At 42.7% G+C, this 13,358-nt stretch overlaps 1 protein-coding gene across 1 annotated transcript in view; it reads left to right on the top strand.

The window, feature by feature from the left end:
• Positions 1 to 9,582: 9,582 nt before the first annotated feature.
• ADAM19 (ADAM metallopeptidase domain 19) overlaps positions 9,583 to 13,358 on the top strand; it is an 88,688-nt gene continuing 84,912 nt past the window's right edge. The window contains exons 1-2 of the mRNA XM_036848513.1: positions 9,583 to 9,975; positions 12,622 to 12,707. Of these exons, the coding sequence (XP_036704408.1) occupies positions 9,909 to 9,975; positions 12,622 to 12,707 (153 nt within the window). The 5' untranslated portion in view covers positions 9,583 to 9,908. The remainder of the gene's footprint in view (positions 9,976 to 12,621; positions 12,708 to 13,358) is intronic.

The following is a 13,358-nucleotide window of genomic DNA, read 5'->3' as shown; positions in this document are numbered from 1 at the left end:
GTTCTCAAAATGTGCTCCTGTCAACAGCATCAGCATCACCTGAGAACAAAACATCAGCGCATATATATATATGTGTGTGTGTGTGTGTGTGTGTGAAATGAATGAACGCAATGATACAAGGGAGGAATTAGGATTATTTTGTTATTATAATGTACTCACACTACCTGTGAAGTGGTGGAGTGTTATTTGAAAGTAGACTTGGATTAGCTGTAAATGTGTGTTGCGAACTCTAGGGGGACCACTAAAAAAAGTAAAAAAAATAGTATAACTGATATGCTAAGAAAAGAGAGAAAATGGAATCATATATGGTGTTCAAGTAAAACCACAAAAGACAGAAAAGAGTGGAAGACAAAAACAAAAATCAAAAAAACAAAAACAAAACAAAAAAACCCAAGAAGCAATGAACAAAAGCAACAAATAGAAAACAGCAGTAGCAAATATGATAGATATTAATCCAACTATATCAGTAACTACTTTGAATGTCAATGGTCTAAATGTACCAATTAAAAAAAAGAGATCATCAGAGTGGATCAAAAAACAAAACCAATTACATGTGTATAAGAAACCCTATATGTATATACATATATATGTATGTATATATGTGTGTGTATATACATATATATGTGTGTATATATATATATATATTAAATGGATGGAGAAAAATATACCATTCTAACACTATCCAAAAGAAATCAGGAGGAGCTATATTAATTTTAGATGGAGAAGACAACAAAGCAAGGAAATTTCTCAGGGATGAAGAAGGGGGGAGGTTGTGCATGTGTGGAGAAGTATAAGGAATTCTCTCTACCTTCTGTTAAATTTTGTGGCGAACCTAAATCTGCTCTAAAATAAATAAAGTTTGTTAAATAAAAAATATATTTCTTTTAGGGTCTAGTGAGAGCAAACAAGTATCAATGCCTCTTTCCTGGCTATGGGGGCACTACCCTGATGGAAGTGCTCCTGAGGATGGCCTGGATTCAGCCCAATTTCCAGAGTGACAAGCAGGTGATGAGGAAAAAAAGGTAGTTTGGCCAGGAATCTGAAGCTAGGATGCCCTACAAATTTGGGCATGGTAGATCCCACAGTCACCTCAGGCAACTTCACCTCTTCACTCAGTTTGCTCATCTGTAATAATACCAGAGTAGCACAGTGGATACGGACCACTATGGCTTCAGTGGCTCTGAAGTTCCCTGCATTTCAGTTTGAACTCAGGCTTTGTCTCCAACTTAGCAGCTGCATGATTGTGCTTAAGTTACCCTTCCACCGCCGCTTCCAGCCTCAGCTGCATCATCTGTAAAGTGGGAATATCAGTAGTACCCACCATAGAGGGTTATCCTGAGGATAAAATGAATAATGCACTGGGCACATTGTAAGCCTTGTGCAGTCAATTATAACTATTATTTATTAGGTTGAACCATATCACACTGACAAAGTTTGACTCTTTATGACCTATAAAATCAATCATTTCATATGGTTTGACCTAGTATCTCTCATGGGACTGTTATGAGAACTACATGAGCTAATATAGGCGCTGTGCTTAATTAAGCACCATTTGAGGTGCTTAATACATGATGGTGATGATGATGATGATGATGATGATTATCCACAATCCTGGAGACATTACCTGGTGTTGGGAAATCAAGAGACCCAAGTCACACATCAAGAAACTTGATCACTGTCTGTAACTAGCCCTTTAATTTACTTGTCAGTTCTACCTCCTTCACTCTTTCCCCCACCTCCTCCTGCCCTAATTGTTATAGTGGAGATCTTATCTTAGAAATCTTTGTATTGATAGATTCTAGCAAAGGCCAGGCATATAATAAATGCTGTTGGTTGAATGAGTGATTCCAAGAGCTTTATGGGTTTTCCATGAGTTAGGGAGATTTGCTTTTTCTGTGGGTAAAAACTCAAAATTAAAGACTAAAATCTTGAATATAACCAAGAGACTTGGGTAAAAGATCCTCTTTAGACTTTAATTCCTTCTGTCAAAATGGATCCAGTAATATTAACCTGCTACCTCAAGGAGTATTTGAAGAGCAAGAATATTGCTGGGGAGCTACACATCTATTAGAATGGCTAAAATTAAAAGACTGACGGTATTGTGGCCAGGGTGCAGAGCAGCTGGAACTCTGATACATTGCTGGTGGGAAAGCAAAATCATACAGCCACTTTGGAAAATACTTTTTGCAGTTTCTTATGAAGTTAAACATATATTTAACCACAAGACCTAGCAAGTCCATTCTGAATTATTTACCCTAGAGAAATGAAAACTTACATTCACATGAAACTTGAATATTTATAGTGACTTCATTCATAATCGTCAAAAACTGGAATCATCTAAATGCCCTTCAGCTGGTGAATGGGTAAACAACTAGGGTATAATCACACAATGGAATACTACTGAACAATAAAAAGGAAGAAGTATCGGGAGTTCCCTGGTGGTCCAGTGGTTAGGACTCAGCACTTTCACTGCCGTGGACACGGGTTCAATCCCTGGTCAGGGAACTAAGATCTCACAAGCCGCACGGCCAAAAAAAAAAAGGGAAAGAAGTATTGATACATGCAGCATCATGGCTGAGTCTTAAATGCATTATGCTGAATGAAAGAAGCCAGACTCCAAAGGCTACATTCTGTATGGTTTCATTTATGTGACATTCTAGAAAAGGCAGCACTCTAGGGACATAAAACAGATAAGTGATTGCCAGGGGTTAGGAGTGACAGGAGACAGGAGGGTGATCTTGATTGTGGAAGTGGTTATTAGATTATATGCATTTGTCAAAACTAATAGCAATGTGTACTAAAAAAAATGGAGACTGCTAATGTATGTAAATTATACTCAAATAAACCGAACTGTAAAAAAAAAGAGCTAGCTGCTGGGAAAATGATTTACAAAGGAAAGCTATCACAGGGCCAACACTATTTCCACAGTAAGGGCCCATGAAGACAATTCTCCCATGAGCAACTTGGAAGTCTGTGCTGAGCCAGAATGAAAGAATTATTATTAGTTATTTAATTTATAATTACTTAATTAAACATTTATTGTGCCTTCCAAATGTGGGGGGTGGATGAGAGAAGAAAAAGGTCTAGCTCCTGTTCACTGAGGGGCTCACAATGTCGTGAATGTGGGGTAAGAAAAAGACAATTACAATATAACCTGATCATTATCTTTGATAATAATTAAAGAATCAGTATATAATTAGACTCTTCACACATTACACAACTAAAAGCACAAGTTAAGCATTATGAATATGGTCCCCACCCCCATACTTATTAGCAGTAGAATGAGAATTATTACAATTAGCATGTGTTAACTGCTTACTAAGTGAGAGGTATTATTCTAAGCATCCATTTAAGCCTCACAAAAACTCTATGATCTAGGAACTATCATTATTAACATCTTTTATAGATGAGGCAACAAAGTCACAGAAAAGTTTATTTGCCCGTTGTCACAGCTGGTAAAGGACAGAAAAGGGATTTAAACCTGGCAGGGTGACCACCTCCTAACCATGATATTATACTGTAGCTGGAAGGAACAGTGACCTCGGTCACCTAGACTCCTGAAATTTGGAACTGGTTGCTCTAACTCTGCCTCAGTTTCCCTAACATCAGAGGAGAGGATCAAGCTTGTGTAGAGAGGTCAAGTATGCAAAACTCTCTGCATAAGACACCAGGATAAACCATTATTCCTTTTGTGTTTCTTTTCTGTGTTTACCATTTGTCCACCCACCCCCATTACTAAAGTAACACATAAGTAGAGAGGTATTGTAGAAAATGGAAGGGGCAAAACAAACAAACAAAAAATGATGAACAAAAACCAAAAAAACCAAACCAAACAAAAAACCTTCATCCATCCATAGTCTCACCATCCAGAGGTAACTGCCATTAACATTTTGGCACATTTCCTTCTAGTTTTTTTTTTAAGTCTTTTATTTACATAGCTGAGATCATACTTACATTTGTAATTTTGGACACTGATTTTTTTCACTTAACATCAGAGCATAAACTCTTTGCAAACATTATTTTAAATAAATGGACATAATAATCCATCATATGAATATTCTATAATTTATTAACTGTTCCTTCACAGTTGGATATTTATGTTGTTTCCAATTTTTCACTATTATAAATAACACCACTATGAACATTATAGTCCATAAATCTTTGTGTGCATTGCAGATTATTATTATTTTTAAAAAAATTTATTTTATTTATTTATTTATGGCTGCGTTGGGTCCTCATCGCTGTGCGAGGGCCCTCTCCAGCTGCGGCGAGCAGGGGCCACTCCTTGTTGCGGTGCCTGGGCCTCTCATTGCCGTGGCCTCTCCTGCAGCGGAGCACAGGCTCTAGGCACGTGGGCTTCAGTAGTTGCGGCTCACGGGCTCCAGAGCGCAGGCTCAGTAGTTGTGGCGCATGGGCTTAGCTCCTCCACTGCATGTGGGATCCTCCTGGACCAGGGCCTGAACCCGTGTCCCCTACACTGGCAGGCAGATTCCCAACAACTGTGCCACCAGGGAAGCCCTGCAGATTATTTTTTTAGGCTAGTTTCCCAGAAATGTAATTAGTAGGTTAAATGTCATGAATATTTTAAAGATTATATAGAGATGTAGTAGTCTTTATAAATAACAAATACATTCTTTACAAATAAATGGAAAGTCTTCTGGGGGTCAAAAGTTGTGTATATGTTTGTTTCTGTGTATAAGTGTGGAAGGGCATAGATGAGAGACAGAATTGGGCATCATTTTTTGGTCAGTGCGGAAACCACTGGACTTTTTCTCTTGTGAGCTACTTCCCAATTTTCAGGGGCACATGCTGATTAAATATTGTTCAGCTGAGTGCCAGCAATTGGGAGCAAATTTCAGATATGGAGCTTGGATGCCTTTTGCAAGTAGATTGTCCATAGAATGAGTTAGACTTGATACTTCAATATTTTTTAACTGGCATAGCACTTTCACCACAATTATCTCAACAGCTTCTCACAGCTCCTGAGTGAGATGGATTGGGGTAGCCATTACCATTCCCAGGCCATTGGGTCAGAAACTCAGGCCCAGAAAGGAGAAGTGACTTACCCAAAGTCACAGAGCTGGTTGGAGAGAGCTGAGACTAGAATTCTAGTCTCATGGCTCTAGGGCTTAGAGCCCCTGTTCCGGCCTAAATTATGTCTCCCCTCCGACCCCAATTCATATGTTGAAGCCCTAATCTCCCATGTGACTGTATTTGAAGATAGGGCCTATAAAGAGGTAATAAAGGTTAAATGAGGTTATAAGGGTGGAGCCCTGATCTGATAGGATTAGGGTCCTTATAAGAAGAGGAAGACCAGTGTTCTCTGCCTCTGCATGCTCACACAGAGAAGAGGCCATGTGAGGACACAGCAAAAAGGCAGCTGTCTAGGAGCCAGGAGGAGAGGCCTCACCAGAAAACAACCCTGTCAACACCTTGATCTTGGACTTCCGTCCTCCAGAACTGAAGAAATACATTTCTGTTATTTAAACCACCCAGTCTATGGTGTTCAGTTATGCAAAGCCCTAGAAGACTAATACAGATTTTGGTACCAAGAGGTGGGGTCCTGCTGTAACAAATGCCTAAAAATGTAGAAGTGGCTTTGGGACTGGGTAATAGGTAGAAGCTGGATAAGCTTTTTTTTTTTTTTTAACACCTTTACTGGATTATAATTGCTTTACATTGTGTTCGTTGCTGCTGTATAACAAAGTGAATCAGCTATACGTATACACATATCCCCATATCCCCTCCCTCTTGCATCTCCCTCCCACCCTCCCTATCCCACCCCTCTAGGTGGTCACAAAGCACCGAGCTGATCTCCCTGTGCTATGCGGCTGCTTCCCACTAGCTATCTATTTTACATTTGATAGTGTATATATGTCCATGCCACTCTCTCACTTCGTCCCAGCTTACCCTTCCCCCTCCCCATATCCTCAAGTCCATTCTCTATGTCTGCATCTTTATTCCTGTCCTGCCCCTAGGTTCTTCAGAACCATTTTTTTTTAGATTCCATATATATATGTATTAGCATACGGTATTTGTTTTTCTCTTTCTAACTTATTTCACTCTGTAGGACAGACTCTAGGTCCATCCACCTCACTACAAATAACTCAATTTCGTTTCTTCTTATGGCTGAATAATATTCCATTGTATATATGTGCCACATCTTCTTTATCCATTCATCTGTCGATGGACACTTAGGTTGCTTCCATGTCCTGGCTATTGTGAATAGTGAAGCTGGATAAGCTTTGAGGTCCATGCTACAAACAACCTAGATTGCCTTGAAGAGACTATTGGTAGAAATATGATGTTGAAGGCAATTCTGGTGAGGGTTCAGGAAAAAAGAGAAGCACTCTAAAGAAAGCGGCTATCGTTTTTGAGAAGACACATATCGTGAAGACAGTGTTGGTAGAGCTGTGAATATTAAAGGTGATTCTGGGGAGGTCTCAGATGAAAAGGTAGAACATGTTACTGGAAACTAGAAGAAAGGTGATCCTTGTTATAAATTGACAAAGAACCTGGTTGAATTGTGTCCTAGTGTTTTGTGGAAAGTAGAAATTCCAAGTTTCGAACTTGGATATTTGGATGAGGAGATTCCTGAGCAAAATGTTAAAGGTGTGATCTGGTTTCTCCTTGTTGCTTATAGTAAAATACAAAAGGAGAGAGATAAATTGAAGGGATTCTAAGCAAAAAGGAACAAGAGCTTGAAGCTTTGGAAACTTCTCAGCCCATCTACGCTGCAAAAAATGAAAGCACATGTTCTAGAGAGGATGCTGAGGGTGTGGCTGGACAATCACTCGATAACGAGATGACTCAAACCGTTAATCAGCCATCTCTGCAGCTGCCAGAAATAGAGATGGGATTATGCTAGCAGAGACACTGCCAGTTCCAAGACCAAGGAGAACAGAGATAAGGCAAAATAAAGGAAGGCTTTTGAACTGGGATTCTATAGGACAGGACAATAGAGCTATTTGGCTGTGAATGTGCTTTATCCTTTAAGAAAAGGGAAGAACGACCCTGAAGGTGATTCAGAGATCAGCAGGGCTGCCATTCCCACTATGTGCGCAGAGCATACAGGCCCAGAGGGCAAGGCTATTTCTTTCTTGGTTTCAGAGGGTAGGACCCCCTCTTGGTTTCAGGGAGCCAGGCTTCCCCTGCCCAGTGCCTCGGGAGCAGGACTGCAGCAAGAAGCCACAGGGTGGGGCTGCTGCCCAGAGCAGAGGGGGCAGTGCCACTGCCTAGGGCTGTGGGGATGACACTACTGCCCCAGCGGGCTGGGAAGGCAGAACATCCAGCCAGAGGATTATTCTAGAGCTTGAAGTTCTAATGGAATTTGGACTAGGTTTTGGACTTGCATGGGAAGTCACCCCTTTCTTCTTTCGGATTTCTCTCTTTTGGAATGAGAATGTCCCCCTAAACCTGTATTTTGGAAGCATATAACTTGTCTGGTTTCACAGGTTCACAGATGGAGAGGAATTTTGTCTTAGAATGAATCATACCTTGACTTTCACCCATATCTGATTTAGATGATATTGAGATGAGACTTTGGGCTTGGAATTGATGCTGGCATGGGTTAAGTCTTTGGGGGCTGTTGGGAAGGGGTAACTGCACGCGTCAACTAAAAATTGGCCCTTGCCATTAGCCTCTACAAGAATGAAGTAAGTCACTAGCCACTGCAGTCGCTGACCCTCAACACCCGCTGAAAGGAGTTCAGGGTGGAGATCAGGAATGAGGCACTCCGTGCTCTGGGAAAAACTGGCAGAACAGGCCTTTAGATAGTTAGATATCTTCAGGAGAAGATTTTATAAGCCCGAATTCTTGCATCTTCTCACATCTAGAAAAGCACTAAAATCATTAACGGTGACATCTGCTCCTCATGACTAGCAGCAAGCCTCTGCCAAAATGTGTGCTTGATGCATGTACCCCCTTCACTAAAGTCATATATAATTCTGACCTTCCCCCTTACTTCTTTGGAGCAGTTCCTCAGAACTACCTGAGATGCTGTCTCCAGGTCTATAGTTCTCATTTTGCCCGAAATAAACTTAACTCACAACTCTCGCATTGTGCATTTTTTTCAGTTGACACATGTGAGAAGGACATGAATTTTGGGGACCACAGGATAGAATGTTATGGACTGAACTGTGTCCCCACATTCATACGTTGAACCCCTAACCCCCAGTGTGACTGTATTTGGAGAGCGAGCCTATAAAGAGGTAATAAAAATTAAATGAGATCATAAGAGTGGGGCTCTGTCTGATGGAATTAGTGTCCTTAAGAAGAGGAAGACAGCAGAGCTTGCTTTCATCACACAAGCAGAGAAGAGGCCATGTGAGGCCACAGCAAGAATGCCTTCTACAAGCCAGGAAGAGAGGCCTTGTATGAAACCAACCAAGCCAACACCTTAATCTCAGAACTGTGAAAAAAAAACTTTCTGTTGTTCAAGCCATCCAGTCTGTGTTTTTTGTTATGACAGCTTGAACAGAATAATACAGCCTCTAAATACATCAATGGCAAGAGCAGTGTCTTTTATGTATGCCCAGTGGTTTCAACAGACATACCTACTAATCTTCAGGAGTGCCTTTTCCTCCCCCAAACACAGCATCTTGTTTAACTGTACAAACCTGGGTTTGAAGAAGGAGACTCAGTGAAAGGAATAGATGACAAGAGGTCTGAGGCTTTAGAAACAGGCTTTGCCAAACTTGCTAAGGGATCTTAGGCAAGGCAGTTTTCTCTGATTATCAGTTTACCCATCTGTAAAATAAGGTGTGCTGTAAGAGGCTCTGGAGTTATTCAGATGTGGACTTGAATCCAGACTCCGACTTTAGCTGTGTGACCTTGGGCAAATTACTTAGCCTCTCAGGTTTGGTTTTCTATCTCTAAACCAGGATACTATTAGTACTTACCCCAGGGGATCATTGGGCTAATGAAAAGAGATGATGTATAGAGAGTCCCCGGCACATATTAAAGGACAATAAAAGGTAGTTCTTTTCCTAGATTAATTAATTAAATAAGTTGACATATGTAAAGTGCTGAAGACAGTGTCTGGCACTTAGGAAGCGCTCTATCAGTCTTAGTTATTATTTTCTTCTTCTAGCAAACAGTAAACCCTCAGTAAGTGACAGTCATTATTATTATTTTCAAGTCTCATCTCCCTCCGTTCCCTCCAAAGCCCTAAATCCTAACCATCCCAAATTCCAGTCTTCCCCCAATACAGCCCATGGACTTTCCCGCCCTAGTCCGTTTGTCTAGGGTTTTCTGCCTGGTGCTCCATTTCGCCTCCTCCTGAGCTCAGACGTCTTCTCCTCTGGGAATCCTCTCTTCACCACCCCGCTCCTCCCAGTCAGAAGGAAAGGATCCCTGATTTGTGTCCTGCTAAGAAAACAATTCCATACAGCACTTAGCTCTCTGTGCCAGGTTAACTCTTTCAGAACCTGCGTCCAAGCGTGGCGGCCTCTAGAGGACGGTGCTGGGTGAGTAGCCTCTGAGTGTCACCCAAGGCGTCTAGCCCAGTGCGGGACAGAGGAAACGGGCCGCTGTACCCAGAGGGGTCCAGTTTAATTCCTACAAACCCAAGCCCCCGACCCTCCTCAGGCCGCGCCCACCGTGAATCCCTACCCTTCCTCCGGCTCGGACTCGCCCTCCGTTAATCGCCAGCACCTGAGCACCGCCGAACACCGCGCCCCCTCCCCCGCCCCCACCTCGCCTGGCTCCCAGGGGTCGCGCTGGTTCCGCCCCTGGCTCCTCCCGCCCCTCCTCCGCGGAGCTGGGGGCGGAGCGTCCCGGCCAATGGCTGGGAGCAGGGCTGGGAGCTGCTGGGCGACCGTGGGTTCCAGAAGCGCCGCGGCCTGGTTAGGGTGCTGGCATGGCCGCGTGCTGGTGAACGCAGAGTGCGCGAGGGGCCAGCTGCCACCATGCCCCGGGGCGTGGGCGCTGCCCAGCTCTGCCTGCTGGCGCTCGCCCTGCCGGGATGGACCAGAAGTAAGTAGCGGGGCGGGGGACGGGGGGCTTTGGAGGTGGGTGGGTTGGGGGACCTGGGGAGTTGGGAGTCGCCCCCCGCAACTCCTCGGGGCAGCGCCCCCGCCGGCCCCCAGGCCGGGAGCCCCTGCTTTGTTCCCACGTTGTGCGCCTGGGGAGGTGGTGGAGATGCGGGAGACCCGGAGCAGGCAGAAAACGGTCGGTCCCTCCCTGGCTTGCCTCCCTCTCTCTCCTTTTCCTCTGTTTTTCTGCTTTTGGCTTTTCTTTCCGCTGCTTTCCTAGTCTCTCCTCTTTTCTCCAGTCTTTGTGTGTGTGCCTGTAAATATATTTTGATAAAATTGGAGCCATACCATAGGTACAGTTTTGTGTCTTGCATATGCCACTTCACATTATGAGCATTTGCCACATCGTTACATTCTCCAGAAACATGGTTTCAATGACTATAAATTCCTTCAAGAAATCGCAGAAGTATAATTTTCAAAAAGTTAAAAACATGATTCTCATACAAATATAGGATGAAAGGTTGGCAAAGATTGATTTGATTCATTAATGAGGCAGTGAATAGAATGGTAAAGCTAGTTCAAAGCATTAGAGGAACAGGAGTGATAGAAACATTGGAGAAAGAATGTTGAAATCCTTTGCTGGGACAGATACAAAAGTGGTCAATGCTCCATGGGACCAAACAACCATAATTCTTAGTTATCTTTCTACTATACTGAAGTCATTTGCATCTCTACCAGACTGAAAGCTACAGTTAACAGATAACTTCACAGAGTATAGCCTTTAATTAATAGGAAACAAAAAAGTCAAACAAAGGTACATTCCTCTAGATAATTCACTAATCTGTGGGAAGGCCCGTTAAACAATGCTCCAAATGTGACATTGAAAGGACATCCTGCTTGCTCTTTTTGCCTTATTTCCAAGGTTTGAACAATTTTTCTTAAGATGTACTGTGTTCCTCTGTTATTGAGCCTTGCTTTCAATAATTTTTGCAATCATAAAGATCATTTCATTCCTTTGAATGTTCCATTGAATAGCATAATTCCTTTTTGTTGCAGAGAATCTAGATTTATCAGAGCCACTAGATCAGGAACTATGCCTGATTCCCCAGTGAATATCAAGCACCTAGCATAGTATTTGGCATATAGTTAAGCACTCAGAAAATATGTAATGAGTAAATGAATGAATTGCTTCTCATTTTTACTAATATGATGAAACTAATGCTACTCTAATGAGGTTATTTTTTAGGATATATTTTGATTGAGAATACATCATATCAGTAATCTCAAAGGAAAGTTAATCACTCATAATTGGGCCAGTCTAACAGAACAACTATGGCCATCTTCTCTGTCACTTATTCTATTCTATGTGATTGATGTGGTTGGTTTAGAAAGAATAAATTTTGGAGTCCTCACTTCAACCCCAGGAGTCCTGTGGATTTGGCCTATTCTTACGGAGACTAATTTGCCTAGGCCTTGAGCAATTACCACTTTATTAAGATTGCCTGCGACCAATGTTTGAGGTCTGCCCTGCCTGGAACAAGTCTCCTCAAACAGATTTCAGCTCACCTTTCTTGTAAAATAGGAATCCTCCTACCTAGCTCCCAGGGTTGTCTTGAGTACAGAGAACTGGGTGGTGAGAATAATTTGGAAAGTAGGAAGTGATATGAAAAAGCAAACTTGCCCTTAGGAAGCTCAGGTTAACGCCATGATGCTTTGTGGATTGGGAAGCACTTTCACAGTAACTCTCCCCAGTAATGCTGTGAGATGGGCAGGTGGGTATCATTGTCTTCATTTTACAGATGAGAAAACTGAAACTCGATGGGAATAATACCCAGGGGCTTGCCCTCCAGATATACCCAGAATCCAAACACTTCATTCCTCTTTACTGATGTCATTCTAGTCTGAGCCACCAGCAACTCTCACTAGGGCTCCTGCAAGTCTCCAGCCTTGCCTTCCTGCTTCTACTTGCACTCCTGCCTCCCTCCCCCACCTCCACCCTCTCCATCTCCACCCAGCGGCAGAAAGATCTTTTAAAAACCAAACACAGATCATATTGCTCTGTGTCTAAACCCTCCAGTGCCTTCCAAGTCTATTTATAATAAAATCCAGACACTTTCCATGCCCTCTGTGATATCAGACCCATGGCTGTCTTGCTGACCATATCTACCAATTTCGCCTCTCATCTGCTACGTTCTAGCTACCTCTGACTTCTGCTTGTTCCTTAAACAGGCCAAGGCCATTTCTGCTCTTGCTGGTCCTTCTCTCTGGGACACCCTTCCCCTAGATCTTTGCATCTTCTTTCTGGTCCCTCAGGTCTCAATTAAATGCCATCCTTGCTGATCATCCTCTCTAAAATAGGTACCTCCTCTTCAGCATCTCTTTATTTCATGACCCTCTTGTACCATTGGAGAATATTTGTGTTGTCCGCTTCCCATCTCTAGAAGGTAAACTTTGTGAAGTATACACAGACCAACCACTATATTATCAGCACCTAGCAGAGTGCCTGACCCATAGTGAGTGCCAAGAGCCTGGAATCCAGCAGGTCTCCTAACAACCCAATATGGGTCTTTCCAGTTGGCAGTGCATGCCTGGCTTAGCTGGGGTGCAGAGGTCTGGGATTCCAATGGTGTGCTTCCTGTGTTGGCAGGAGGAAGTGGGGAAGGCAGCCCCCAGCCACAGCATGAACTAATAATACCTCAGTGGAAGACTGCAGAAAGCCCCTTGAGGGAAAAGGTAAGACTCAAAGAATCTCATTTTCACAGGCAGAAGCTGACAACTCCGTTTTGTGAGGCTTGAGGTCACCTACTCAACTTTCCTGGAAGCCCAATTATCACCATTAGTTCCGTTTCTGGCCCACTCTATCTGCTCTGTGTTCCAGTTTTGGAAACCCCAGATGGGACTTTCCTTCACTGTGTGACAACCTACTAGAAACACTTCTAAATGCAAGTAGTTGAGGAAATGAAAATCCATGTTAATGCTGACATAAGCTAAGTGCAAATACGTGTCACAAAAATCACCGACTCTCAACTGGGATTGATTAAATTTTGTCATTAGTTTTTGCTCTGCATATGTGTTTCACTTCATTTATTTATTTATTTATTGGCCAGGGATCGAACCCGTGCCCCCTGCATTGGGAGCGTGGAGTCTTAACCACTGGACCACCAGGGATGTCCCTGCTTCACTTTATTGATGAGATAATATACTTGGAGAGAAAAATGCTAACCCAAACTATTTTTAAAATAAGAGGCAGGGTAGGGACCTTGTACTGAGGAATCTGTCTTCAAATCCAATAATCTTAAAATTCAGTAGCCTCCTTGGGCCATGACACCAGCAGAATGCACAGGCTTTATCAAGGGAATTGGGAATAAGACAGAAAACATTATC

This window comes from Balaenoptera musculus, chromosome 3 (assembly GCF_009873245.2).
Source record: "Balaenoptera musculus isolate JJ_BM4_2016_0621 chromosome 3, mBalMus1.pri.v3, whole genome shotgun sequence".
Lineage (NCBI taxonomy): Eukaryota > Metazoa > Chordata > Mammalia > Artiodactyla > Balaenopteridae > Balaenoptera > Balaenoptera musculus.
This window is presented reverse-complemented; position numbering and strand designations above follow the sequence as displayed.